The sequence below is a fragment of the Pristis pectinata genome, chromosome 5 (genome assembly GCF_009764475.1).
Source record: "Pristis pectinata isolate sPriPec2 chromosome 5, sPriPec2.1.pri, whole genome shotgun sequence".
Lineage (NCBI taxonomy): Eukaryota > Metazoa > Chordata > Chondrichthyes > Rhinopristiformes > Pristidae > Pristis > Pristis pectinata.
In genome coordinates, this window is record NC_067409.1 from 114937900 (window position 1) to 114951003 (window position 13104).

At 43.0% G+C, this 13104-nt stretch overlaps 1 protein-coding gene across 1 annotated transcript in view; it reads left to right on the top strand.

Moving 5' to 3' along the window:
* Positions 1–13104, top strand: part of cdk6 (cyclin-dependent kinase 6) — a 168044-nt gene that overhangs the window by 31141 nt on the left and 123799 nt on the right. The window contains 2 exon segments of the mRNA XM_052015604.1: positions 2687–2805; positions 2808–2821. Coding sequence (XP_051871564.1) covers positions 2687–2805; positions 2808–2821 — 133 coding nt within the window.

The following is a 13104-nucleotide window of genomic DNA, read 5'->3' on the forward strand; positions in this document are numbered from 1 at the left end:
TGATAAAGAGAGGAAATAGATTATGAAGGCAAATTAACAAGAAACATAATAAAAGATTGTATGAATTTCTATAACAATATTTTAAAACAAAGCAAAGAAAGTAAATTCAAATCCCATGGTGACTGAAGGGAGAAATTAAAATGGAAAATTGAAAAACAGGCTGAGATTTTAAACAATTACTCCACATTTGCCTTCACTGCAGATAACACAATAAATGTACCAGGAATGCAAAGGTACCAAGAGTCTAACAATATTGAGGAATTTAATGTAATTAATATCATTTAGGAGAAGATACTGGAGAAATAATGGTATCTAAAAACAGGTAAATACTTGGACCCTATTGCCTGTGTCCCAAGATTCTGAAAGTGAAGACTGCAGAGAAAGCACATGAACTTGTAAAATTCCTTCCATTCTGTACCTGTCTCAACAGACAAGAATTTGGCACTATTTGAGAAATAAGAGATGTTTACAAGCCTGTCAATTAATCAAATGTTTTTTTTAATTACTTACTTGACTTTTAGCAGTATTTGAGTATTTCTGAATGTCAGGGTCGTTCAGATGCATGCAAAATCTCCCAACAACTGTAGCAACTGGCAGAGCTGACAGTGTGCTTTGCTGTTTATCAAATGTTTGAGTCAGTTTGTGGATGTGGCTTGTTCTGTACACGAAGGCATTATAGTGTGCGAAATTCTGCCACTGTGCAGAGCCATGTTCCACTTGGGCCTTGCAGCAAGTTGTCATCAGTGAAACTGACAACGTTTAGGTCCGTGGTGGTTTCCCTTTTGTCAGTGAAGAATGCGGGCAGTTGGCTAATTTGGGAAGGTTTGGCCCAATGTCTTTTTTTGTTTTTCTGGTCTTGTTCCATTTTGTCTCTGCACCATCCTCCAGCCCTGTTGCACCCATTTTTGAACCAAATCCAACAAGGAAGTGATTGCAGTGGAGAGGATGAAAAATAGATTTATGAGGATGTTGCTAGGATTGGAAAATTGTAGCTGCAAGGAAAGATTGAATAGGCTTGGATTGTTTTCTTTGAAGTAGAATTAATTGGAAATGTAATTGAGATAGAACATAGAACAGCACAGAACAGGCCCTTCGGCCCACAATGTTGTGCCGACATAGCTAATCCCTCCTACCGACAGAATGCCCATAGCCCTCCATTTTCCTCTCAGTCATGTGCCCATCCAAGCCCATCCTAAAAGCCCCCAATGAATTTGCCTCCACCACCCTATCAGGCAACGCATTCCAGGCATCCATCACTCTCTCAGTAAAATATCATACCCCTCACGTCTGTTCTGAACCTACCCCCTCTCACCTTAAATGCATGCCCTCTGGTATTGGATCGCTCAATAATGGGAAAAAGATATTGCTTGTCCACCCTATCTATGCCCCTCATAATTTTATGCACTTCCAACAGATCACCCCTCAGCCTCTGCGCTCCAGAGAAAAAGACCCAAGTTTGTCCAGCCTCTCCTGATAGCACATGCCCTTTGATCCAGGCAGCATTCTAGCAAACCTCCTCTGCACCCTCTCTAAAGCCTCGACATTCTTCCTATAGTGAAGTGACCAGACTGAACCAATACTCTAAGTGCGCCTAACTAGAGGTTCTTAGAGATGCATCCTAACTTCATTGACTCCTGTACTCAATACCTCGATTAATAAATGCAAGCATTCCATAAGCCTTCTGAACCACCCTATCCTACCTGCATAGCCACTTTCAATGAGCCATGGACTTGCACCCAAAGGTCCTCTCTGCTCTTCAACACTGTTAAGGGTCTTGCCCTTAAGAGGTGTAATGCCTTCTTGACATTAGTCCTACCAAAGTTCAACACCTCCATTTATCCAGGTTAAACTCCTTCTGCTATTTCTCTGCCTACATTTGCAGCTGACCTATATCACGCTGTATCCATGATGTATAGAGATTTATAAAGTTATGGGGAGACCTGATAAAATAAATGAGAAAGTTCCATTTTTCAGGGTGGGGGAGGCAGGGGGAGGGCACGGCTGTGCAGATAGAGTAGCTGTCTCACAGCTCCAGTGACCTCTGGCATTGTTTGGGTGGACCTGGCACTTTCCCTCTGTGACTATGTGGGTTCAGTTTCCTCCCACATCTCAAAGACGTGTGGTGTGGTGGGTTAATTGGCTGCTGTAAATTATCCCTAATGTGTAGGTGAGTGTTAGAATCTGGGGGAGTTGATGGAAATATGGAGGGAAGTTAGTTGTAGGTGAATTTGATAGGATTACAGTGTGAGCTGGCAATTGACCACCTCCTATGTCTTAAAGAAACATGCAAATTAACAAAAGGGCCAAAAACCAAGGGGCATGGATCTGAGGTGTTTAGAACTAGAGGAAGAGACAGGACAATCAAATCACTCAGTAAAATTGTGACAGAGGCAGAAACTTTCATCATATTTTTAAAAAATATTTGGATGTGCACGTGAAGAGCTGTGTCTGCAGGATTTCAGACCCAGTGCTGGTAGTGGGATTAGGCTGGCAAAATGCTTGGACTGACATGGATATGATAAGCTAAAAGGCTTCCCTGCCATAAATTTCTATGATTCTGTGAGGCCGCCTTTTGGGAATAATCTGGCCTGCAGTTGTGTCGTTGTGTGTACCAGAAATGCATGATGATGTCTGGTAATGACCTTCCACAGATTTTCATCTTCACCACTCTTACTTTTGTCTTTAGGTTGTTTGATGTTTGCACCGTGTCTCGAACAGACAGGGAGACAAAAATTGACTCTCGTTTTGAACACGTCGATCAAGATTTGACTACCTATTTGGAGAAAGCCCCAGAGCCAGGAGTGCCCCGGAAACAATAAAGGTACAAAGAGCATTTTGTAATGGTGGTAGTAGCTGGGGCGATAGATGAGCAAGGAAACAACACCGACAGGTAGCTAAGGATGGGGCATCTGCAGTTAGCATTTGGTTGTGGAATAAACTCAAGAGGATAGATTAAAGGAAGCTGGAGCAATGTGCACTACTCTTCAGTGTGGTTGTTGTGAAATCATCTCCAATATCCATCAGCTGAGATGCTTGCAACCTCCCATTGATAAGGTGAAATTGAATCCCACACATTGTACACACTCAATCTGTTTGGTTGGGAATTTGTGTTTTGTTCATGGCAGCAATCAGTTACATGTCTTTTCCTAACTTTTCATAATCCTTGTATTAAGTTTCCTTGGGAAGAAATTAAACCAGGCTTGAATGTGGTTATCACCTCTCTCAGGTGTCATTTTTTAGTTCACTGACTTGGAATTGAACCAGTCTAAATCGTGCTCCAAAACCAACTGTAACCGGGCAGTATCACCAGAAGTCAACAGTGAGGACCACTGTACTGTTTCTTAAATGGAGAAAAAGTCTGTTGTTGTATGGTTACTTCCAGACAGAACACAGATCTTAACTGGTAGTTCGGCCAGAAACAAATCGATAGATTTTCACACTAAGTTGGTAAGGCCCTTACCTGTGAACCACAACCACATTGTAGAATCAAACTATAATCATACGCCTGAAGATCTGAGCACATACAGCTAGCCTGATACTTCAGGTCAGGAGCTTACATTACCAGAGGTTACACCTGTCAGATTAAAAGTTAAATTAGGCCTGCCTCAAGAGGGCAAAAAAATCCTACAGCACTATTCCAAAAGGAGAGCTACAAGTTATTCCTGTGTCCAGGCCAACATTCTTCAGCTATCAGCATCATCAACTACAGATTTATGTGGTTATTATTTAATGTGTTGTTGGTTTCAAAGTGTATCAGAATGCGAACATAAAAGTTGGAGAACAAGTTATATGGGAGCTGTGCAGATCTCTGATTAGATCTCATTTAGGCCACAGAAAATCATACATACTGAGCAAAATGTTCCAAAGGGGTCCCTTCAGGCTCAGCAAGGTAGTCCACAGAAATTGTTATACATCAAATAGGGTGTTAAAGAGCAATCTGTACAAAGAACAGAGTATTACACAGGAATCTATTGATTTAACAACATTCCATACAGGCATGGAAATCCAAAAACAAAAGCCGTAGATGGTGGAAATCTAAAATAAAACCAGAAAAAGCTGGAAATACTCAGCAGCTCAGGCAGCAGGTGCAAGACAAGAAATAGAGTCATCGCTTCATGTCGAAGACCCTTTATCAGAACTGGGAAGGAGACAAAAGAAGTTCGTTAAGTCGCAGGGAGAGTGTGGGGAGGGAGATGTGTCTGATAGAGTAAAGCCAGGTAACCATGGAGATAAGCTGTAAACAAGGTTAACTGGCCAATGAGTGAATGGGAGCAGTTGGAGGGTGAGAACATAGACAGAAGAATGTAGGAGTTGTAAAATGCAGAGCAGGAAGACATGCCCGGCAAGTCAGGCTGGGCACCTCCTTCACTTTGAGGGAGAAAAGGGGGAAGAAAAGCAAACGAGCTGAACCAATACCATAGAAGGATGACGAATACAGACCGAGAAATCAAGTTACCTGAAGTTGTAGAATTCAGCACTGAGTCCAGAAGACTGCAATGGCCCAGGTGGAAGATGATGCACCGTCTCTCAACCCCACACAGGGATCTTTAATAGATGTTCTGTTGCTGGGTCTCCACCCAAAACATCAACCGTCCTTTAATAGATGTTCTGTTGCTGGGTCTCCACCCAAAACATCAACCGTCCTTTAATAGATGTTCTGTTGCTGGGTCTCCACCCAAAACATCAACCATCCTTTGTCTCCACAGATACTGCTCGACCCACTGAGTTCCTCCAGCAGTTTGTTGTTTTGCTCCAGATACCAGCATCTGCAGCTTTGTGTGTCTCCTTTTTAACAGAACAATGCATTACCTCAGCATAAGCAATGTGTTGCATGGGTATCTGTAATATGGGACTGATGAGTAGGATTCATCAGTTCTGCTGACTTTGAACTCCACCCAGACTGATTCTAGGTTTATGTAATGATCTGCTAAGCTAAGATCCTTTCTACTAACTGCACCGATGTCATCCCTTATTAACAGCACTATCTCGCTTCTCTTCCCTTTTGCCTGATACACTGGGGCATTTAATTCCCAGCTTCAGTCACCCTGCAGCTGGGGGACTGTTTAAAAGTGAGAGACGGGAATCTGCATGGTGTTAGCCAGGACTGAAAAGAGAAGGTAGTGGGAATGACAGCATCTCCAGAGAGAAGCAGAGTTGCAGTTAAGTTGTCTTATGAGGATAGGTTGAGTGAGCTGGGGCTTTTCTCTTTGGAGAGAAGGAGGATGAGAGGTGACTTGATAGAGGTGCACAAGATGATAAGAGGCATAGATCGAGTGGACAGTCAGAGACTTGTTCCCAGGGCGACAATGGCTAACGTGAGGGGACATAATCTTAAGGTGATTGGAGGAAGGTATAAGGGGGATGTCAGGGGTAAGTTTTATACGCAGAGAGTGGTGGGTGCGTGGAACGCACTGACGGCAGAGGTTGTGGGAGCAGATACGTTAGGGATATTTAAGAGACTCTTAGATAGGCACATGAATGATAGAAAAATAGGGGGCTATGTGGGAGCGAAGGGTTAGATAGATCTTAGAGCAGGATAAAATGTCGGTACAACATTGTGGGCTGAAGGGTCTGTTCTGTGCTGTAGCGTTCTATGTTTAGGATCAATGACTTTTCATCAGAACCAACCGGTGCTGATACGAACTGATACGAAATCTGGTTAACTGAATCTGATGTCAAACCCTGGCACTACCTGAGGTCAGAAGGTGATGTTGTTCCTTGAGTTCACATTGGGCTTCACTGGAAAAGCACAAGAAGACAAAGCTAGTGTCTGAGGTAGGCTGAGGCCGGCATCGCTGTGGAGAGGGTTCACTGATGGAGCAGCAAGAGGGTGCCAGTAGTGGTATATAACAGGTCAGAATTCTAATGGAGAGGGAGAACACTGATTCAATGTCACAGACTGACAACTTCCAGCAAAAAATGGCTGGTTCTGTCATAGACAGAGAATGCAAGTTACCCAAGGTTGTAGAATTCGATTTTGAGATCAGAAGGATGCAAAGTGCCCAGATGAAAGGTGAGGTGATGTTCCTTGAGCTTTTACAACAGTGCAGGAGGCCAGGGGCAGACAGATCAGAGCGGGAGTGGAATGGAGAATTAAAGTTACAGGCAACAGGGTTGTTCCTCCATAATGAACCCAAGTGCTCTGAAAGTGTTCACTCCGTCTGTTTTCAGCTTCTCCTGTGCAGAGTCCGCAACGTCATGAACACCTAATGCAGGACTCTGGATTTGCAGCAGTACGAGTGAATCCATGCTTCACTTGGAAAGACCAGGTGTTGGGAAGGGAAGAGGCAAAAGGACAGGTGTTGGACCTGCTGAAGGTGCATGAGAAAGGGCTGTAAGAAGGGCAATCAGAGGTGGGGATGGAAGAGCAGACTTGGGATTCATGAAGGGAATGGTCCTTTGAAATGCTGGAAGGTGGAGAGGGACGATGTGTCTGGTGGTGGGAACTAGTGGAGCTGGTGGAAGTTGCATAGGTAGGAGACATCCTTGGGGAAACCTTCCCTTCGCAATGAGGTCAGTGTTGTCTGGGAGGCAATAGCCTAATGTTCAGAGGTGGATCATGGTCCAGGGAAGAGTATGAAGAGGGGTCTGAGAAATGATGTTTGAACTCTGCACAGGGGAGGTCAGTTCACCAAATAACAGCACTGCTCTCATCGCTGGGTTTGACAACAAGGTTGAATTTTGCCTTTGCTGCAGATTCTGATGTGGGTACATTAGAGTAACCCCTATCCTATCACATACATTCCCTTTGTTTCCTCCAGCCCTCCTACATCTCCAGAAACTTGAAGCGTGTGGTTTCTAAATTTTCTGAGTTCACATGAAAGGTCATCGACCTGAAGCATCAACCCCTTTCCTCTCTTCACAGAGGCACCTTTTGTCTGTGGCTGGTTTTCAGCATCTAGTTTTGGTTGTTTTACCACTGTACAGGAAAGTGTACATGGGACATTATGTTATGGTGGGACCTTTCACCTGGGCAGGGATAAGTATGTATATGTCGAACAGTGTATTCCACACTATGGACTGAACGTCGTGTTACACAAGGCTTGGTGCACACTATTCCACAGATTTGGCATCAGAAGGAATTGGTTGAGATGCAGTACAAACTGTTCTAAGGCTGAACTATGAACAGGCCAGGCATCTATTGTCTTGGAGGCAGAAGATTAAAGAGTAATGCAGTTGAGAAGCTTGGGATAATGGACTGATATGACTGGGTAGTTAGAAACTGTTTATCCAGACTGGGGCAAAAGCTGAAGGAGAGCTTCGAACATTCAAGGGTGAAATCAGGAAACACTTCTTTACACAAAGGGTAGTGCAAACCTTGGACTGTCTCCCCAAAGATCGGTGAGGCTGGGGATCAATCGCAAGTGTTGGCACTAACTTTGGTGGATTTGTGTATGGGATAGAGACACACAGTTGGAATTAAGATACAAGTCAGCCACAACCTGATCCAAAAGTAATTAATTAGTTATGAAAAAGTTTTAAGACACTATAGAGTTTTATATTCTTTTGCCACTTGAAGGAGGATGAGAGGAGACATGATAGAGGTGTACAAAATATTGAGAGGAATAGATAGAGTGGGCAGCCAGTGCCTCTTTCCGAGGGCACCAATGCTCAATACAATAGGGCATGGCTTTAAAGTAATGGGTGGGAAGTTCAAGGGAGATATCAGGAAGGTTTTTTACCCAGAGAGTGGTTGGGGCGGGGAATGCGCTGCCTGGGGTGGTGGTGGAGGCAGGTACATTGGTCAAATTCAAGAGATTGCTAAAGCATATGGAGGAATTTAAGATAGAGGGATATGTGGGAGGAAGGGGTTAGATAGTCTTAGGCGAGGTTTAAAGGTTGGCACAACATTGTGGGCTGAAGGGCCTGTATTGTGCTGTATTGTTCTATGTAAGTTAAGCTCTTTCCAATTTAGAGATGTCAGTGGTGATTATAATGTAGTTTTGTTCGTTGTAACGAGGCCTTCATCTTTTTTTATATCAATTGAAAGCACTGACATGGAACTCTGCTGTGGGCTGTGTCATGTACAGATGGCTGAACAAAGTGGAGCAAAAGTGCTGAAGCAGCCATTAGAGACTCCGGCTAAATCCAAAGCTCTCTGGTTGTGACCAGCCTGCATTATTTTTGACTTGCTGAAGCACAGACCCTCATGCATCTCACTGCACACAATTTGTTGAACAAAATTTGGCAGGAAACTGAAAACTGAAAGTGCCTGCTGATGAGCAAGTGCACAGGACCGACTCTGTACTTCCTGGAACACAAAAACATTGGAAAATAGGAGCCTGAATCGACCACTTGGACTCTCAAGCCTGCCCTGCCATTCAATACAATCCTGACCTCGTATCCTCTTCTGTGCAAGTTCCCTATAGCCCTCTGTTCTCTGATCTTTCAAAACTGCTCCTATCTCCACTTTAATACCTCCAGTGATGCAGTCTTCACATCCCTGAAGGGTGACGAATCTGAGATTCACCACCACGTGTGAGGAGAACTTTCTATGCACCTTGTTTTTAAATGATTGTCCCTTTATCTTGTACCTATATCGCCTTATCTGAGACCTGTCACAAGGAAGAACATTGCATCATCGTTCCTGGCATGCCCCCTTCGTATCTTGTATGTTTCAACATGATCACTGTCATTGAGAATCAGAATCAGGTTTATCATCACTGACTTGTATGTTGTAAAATGTGTTGTTTTGCAGCAGCGTACAGTGCAAAGACAAAAAAATTACTATAAGTTACAAAATAAATAGTGCAAAAAAAAGGAATAACAAAGTAGTGTTCATGGGTTCATGGACTGTTCAGAAATCTGACAGCGGGGGGGAAGAAGCTGTTCCTGAATCATTGAGTGTGGGTCTTCAGGCTCCTGTACCACCTCCCTGATGGTAGTAACAAGAAGAGGGCATGTCCTGATACTGAAGGTCCTTTAGTGATGGTACCTCAAGAAGGCAGTATCCGCCTCTTGAAGATGTCCTCGACTGCAGGGAGGGTTGTGCCCATGATGGAGCTGGCTGAGTCCACAAACCCCCTGCAGCCAGTCATTCATCTAAACTCCAAACAATACAGATCTAACTTCTTTAGCCACTTGTCATAGGAGCAACTTATCGTAGGACTTAGGCCAGTGAATCTCTTCTGGACTGCCTCCAAAGCTAGTCCATCCTTTTTTAAATAAGGAAACCTACACTATGCCCAGTATTTCAGGTGCGACCTCACCAACACCCTGTCTAATTATAACGTTACTTCCCCATTTCTAAATTCCAGCTCAGCTGAAAGTGGGCAGTGTTGCTCGGGGTATGTGCTCTAGGAAGGTGTAGGACACTAGTTTCAGGCTGTCAGTGTTACAAGAAAAATACATAGGATGTATTTCCAAAGTTCCTTCAAGTTGCAGATATTTGACATAAAGAAATTCAATCGCAACGCTGCAGAATTGATTTGTGAATTAAAATTAATTACTGAAAGATGATCACAATCTTTGAGCAAACGTAGGTTTCTGTAGCTTCTAAGTAAACTGTGGAGTTAGAGGCATGTAATAGTATGCCAGCACAGCTCTGTTGTGTATGTGCATTTTCATACAAAAGAGGCACGTTTTTTTTAAATCTTAGAAAAATGGATCCTTCTGATGTGGCATAACAGAAAATATGGTGGAATGATAGCTCGTCTGGCAGGTCTGATTTAAAGCACTTCATTTTTTAAAAGTATGTAATTGATATGTTGTAATGATGTGGATAATGCTCATCCCTCATTTTCAGGAGAGAGTGGCGATGGTGCCTCTCCTGGACCCATGGTAGTCCTTGCCCTGATGGAGTTTTCATAATGGTGTTGAATGGTTGGTTCACTGATCAATGACCCAGGGTCCATGATGGCAGGGAGACTGATTAAGTGAACTACCAGATGCTGTAGAGCTTCTTGAATGTTGCCTTCACTGCAACCATCCAGTGATTGGTGAGCTTCCCACTGCATCCCTGACCCAAGATGTTTCAATGGAGAGGAGGTTTTGAGAAATCGGCAAGTGAGCCGTTTACAGGATCTTAAGAATATCACCTGGTCCTTTTACCCTGTTCTACCAGTCAGTGAGGTTGTGGCTTTACCCATGACCACACATCTGCCTCTGCCCCATTTTAATTAATACTTTTATTTAACAAAAATGACTAACTCCAGATTTTAAATTAACAATTAATTTGCCATTAATTGCTGTTCCTATGTACAAGTATTGCTTGACTTCACAACTGAAACGGTGGTCTCTAATTTTCACACCATGCTCACTACTCCCCAACCAATGAAACTAGTTTTCTTGTAAACTTTGAACAAGTCCTCTTATAAACTTTTAAATTCCAAGTAGCTTTTGTAATCACTCCTCATAATTTAATTAAAGGAGTCCAGCTACTTTCTGGTAAATCTACTTAAGGACATTATCACCTTCCTAACGTGCTGCCATAGTATGTCAGTGTAGTCAAATGAAGGCTTTGTGTGAGGTGTTAAGTATCTAACCTCTGCTCTTTAAGATAACAGAAGTAGTCCTTCTAATCCTCTGGTTACAGACTAAATTGACAATGATGGTAGAGTAATCCAATTGTGGTGATGTCAACAGTCGAGGCAGATAATTAAGTTTGATCTTGTTGAAGATAGCCATTATGTGGCACTTGTGCAACATGAATGCTGTTTATTAATTGTCTGTCTGAGCCCAGATGTCTTACTTCTATGTTGCTCTTTGGCGAGGGACCTCACGGTAGTGCAGCAGTTATTGCTGCTGCCTCACTGCTCCACTGACCCAGATGTACTGATGACAGAGTTGCCTTTGTAGGTACAATATTTGTGTGGCCGGTCTGGATGAGTTTAAGGTAAATGACAAACTGCACTCCTCCCTGCTTCCTACTTGCAGCCCTGTCCAACCCCTGGAGATTCATGACAGTAATCCTGTAAAATGACAAAGGAAGGTGATTATCTTTGCTTTCTGGAGATGGTCAGTTGTGTGGCATGAACATACTTCCCATTCAAACCAAGCCTGAATGCTATGCACGTCTTGGTGAAAAACACGATGCTGCTGGAGGAACTCAGCAGGCCAGGCAGCATCCGTGGAGAAAAGCAGGCAGTCAACATGTCGGGTCAGGAGCCTTCTTCAGTGCCTTGCTGCATGGTGATATGGAATGCCTCATAATCTCAGGAATTGTGAATTTACCTGAACATTATGCAATTATTAATAAGCAGCCTCCCTGCCCCTTCCCTCTCCCTCCCCCTTCCCCCCACTTCTAAACTTATGATGGAAACAAAGTAATTGACGAAGGAGTTGACAAGAGTTGGGCTTGGATTCTACTTTGAGGAACTCCAGCAACAATATTTTGGCCCAAGGTGATTGATTTCCAACCACAGGGGTCATTCTCTGTGCTAAGTCTGACTGTATCCTGTCGTGAGATTTCTTTCTCAATTTCTATGGACTTCAGTTTGATGCCACAGTCAAATACCTCCTTGATGTCCAGTTACACTTGTCTTATCTTTGGAATTCAATTCCCTCTCCCATGTTTGGACCAAGGCTGCAATGAGCTGGGCCAAGTGACCCTAGTGGAACCCAAGCTAAGCTCCGGGAAGCAGATTATTATTGAATAGGAGCCAGTTGACAACTCCATTACTGATGATTGAGAGAGAGGGCAGCAATTGGCCATTTGGATTGGAACTGATTTATTTGGACATACATACCTAGGCAGACAGTTTAATGCATTTAACAGTGTGCCCTAGTAGTTCCAACAGAAACCTTAACGTGATTATACAAGTAATGGCCATCCCTCACTCCAAGCTGCTTCCAAATAATTTCCCAGAATGTAATTGTCTCAGCTTGCACGTGCTTCATGTTTAAATAGTCTAGCTTTTGGTTACAGTTTTGTTGTTATTATAATATAGAAAATATGAAACATATGTATGATGAGAGAAGAGTCTTACAAATGTTCTGAATGAAAATGAACCCATCTCAAGGGGGATGACTGTGGGAGCTAATGGGTGAAATCATCTGTTAAATTATAAACTGCCGTTTCTTGTTGCTTCAGGGGAACATGACAACACGCTTCTGTCTGGACAGACAGATGTTCTTTTCTCAGTCATGATAATAGTGCATTAATGAAGCATAAGTCCAGATAACAAAATGACATAAAATGGTTGGACATCTGCTCTGATTTATGCCTGGTCAAAGAGAACAATGTTGCTGCTTTGAGCAGGAAAACATTTTCAGAACAGCAATTGCCTCTTCAATTTCCACGTTGTAGTTCTTGTTGTGACTACTGCCTGCCTCCCAATGTAAGCGCTGTGCTTGTTTGTACAGTGCGCTACTTTTGTTTTCGCTGAGTTCATCTGGATAAATGTTCACAACCTTATTTCAACTTTCCAGTCACTTCCTAACCATTTACAGAATGAAGTAATGGGCCTCTCGCAGTCTTCAGTGTGGGCTCTTGGCAGGCTGTCTGAACAGGCCTGCTGCAACCAGTGTCAAAGCCATTTAAAAAGAATTGGCAGAACAGCGTCCCCATTAATTTCTGCATGTCACATGTTGTCATGCAAGTTACACCAGAGGAAATGACCATGGAAATGAATGGTTACAGCACTTAGAACCCCCTCTCCCCACCACTACCTCCCATCCCCTGACAGACATTCACCCTTGGGTTAAACAAGTGGATACAATTAGCTGCTGTCCACAAACAGCTGCAGGATAGGGCCTGGTGCTGGGGCCTCAGTACAAGGCTAAAGAGTTGAAGTATAAATGCATCTGGCCTGCTAGCAACAGTTTGGGATATAAACTTTTCCATTGTTTAACTGTTACCGCCAGGGAGAAAATATTTTGTTACTCAGGCTCTTCCCACCTAATATTTGAGATGGTTTCTCTTTGCAATCGTACTGTCTTGTTGGTTAGTTGATGATAAAGTAATCCAGAATTTGTTGCCATTTTCTCTCCTTGCAAAATAAAAAAATGTTTGTTCAGAATTGTGCTCTTGTAAAAATTAATTTATTTCATTAAAAATAAAAGGATATTTACACCTTGATACATCCAAGGTGGCCAATTGATTCATTTTGAACCTCACATTTGGACTTCCTTGCAATCATTAACTTCATGATTCCCTGAAGACTT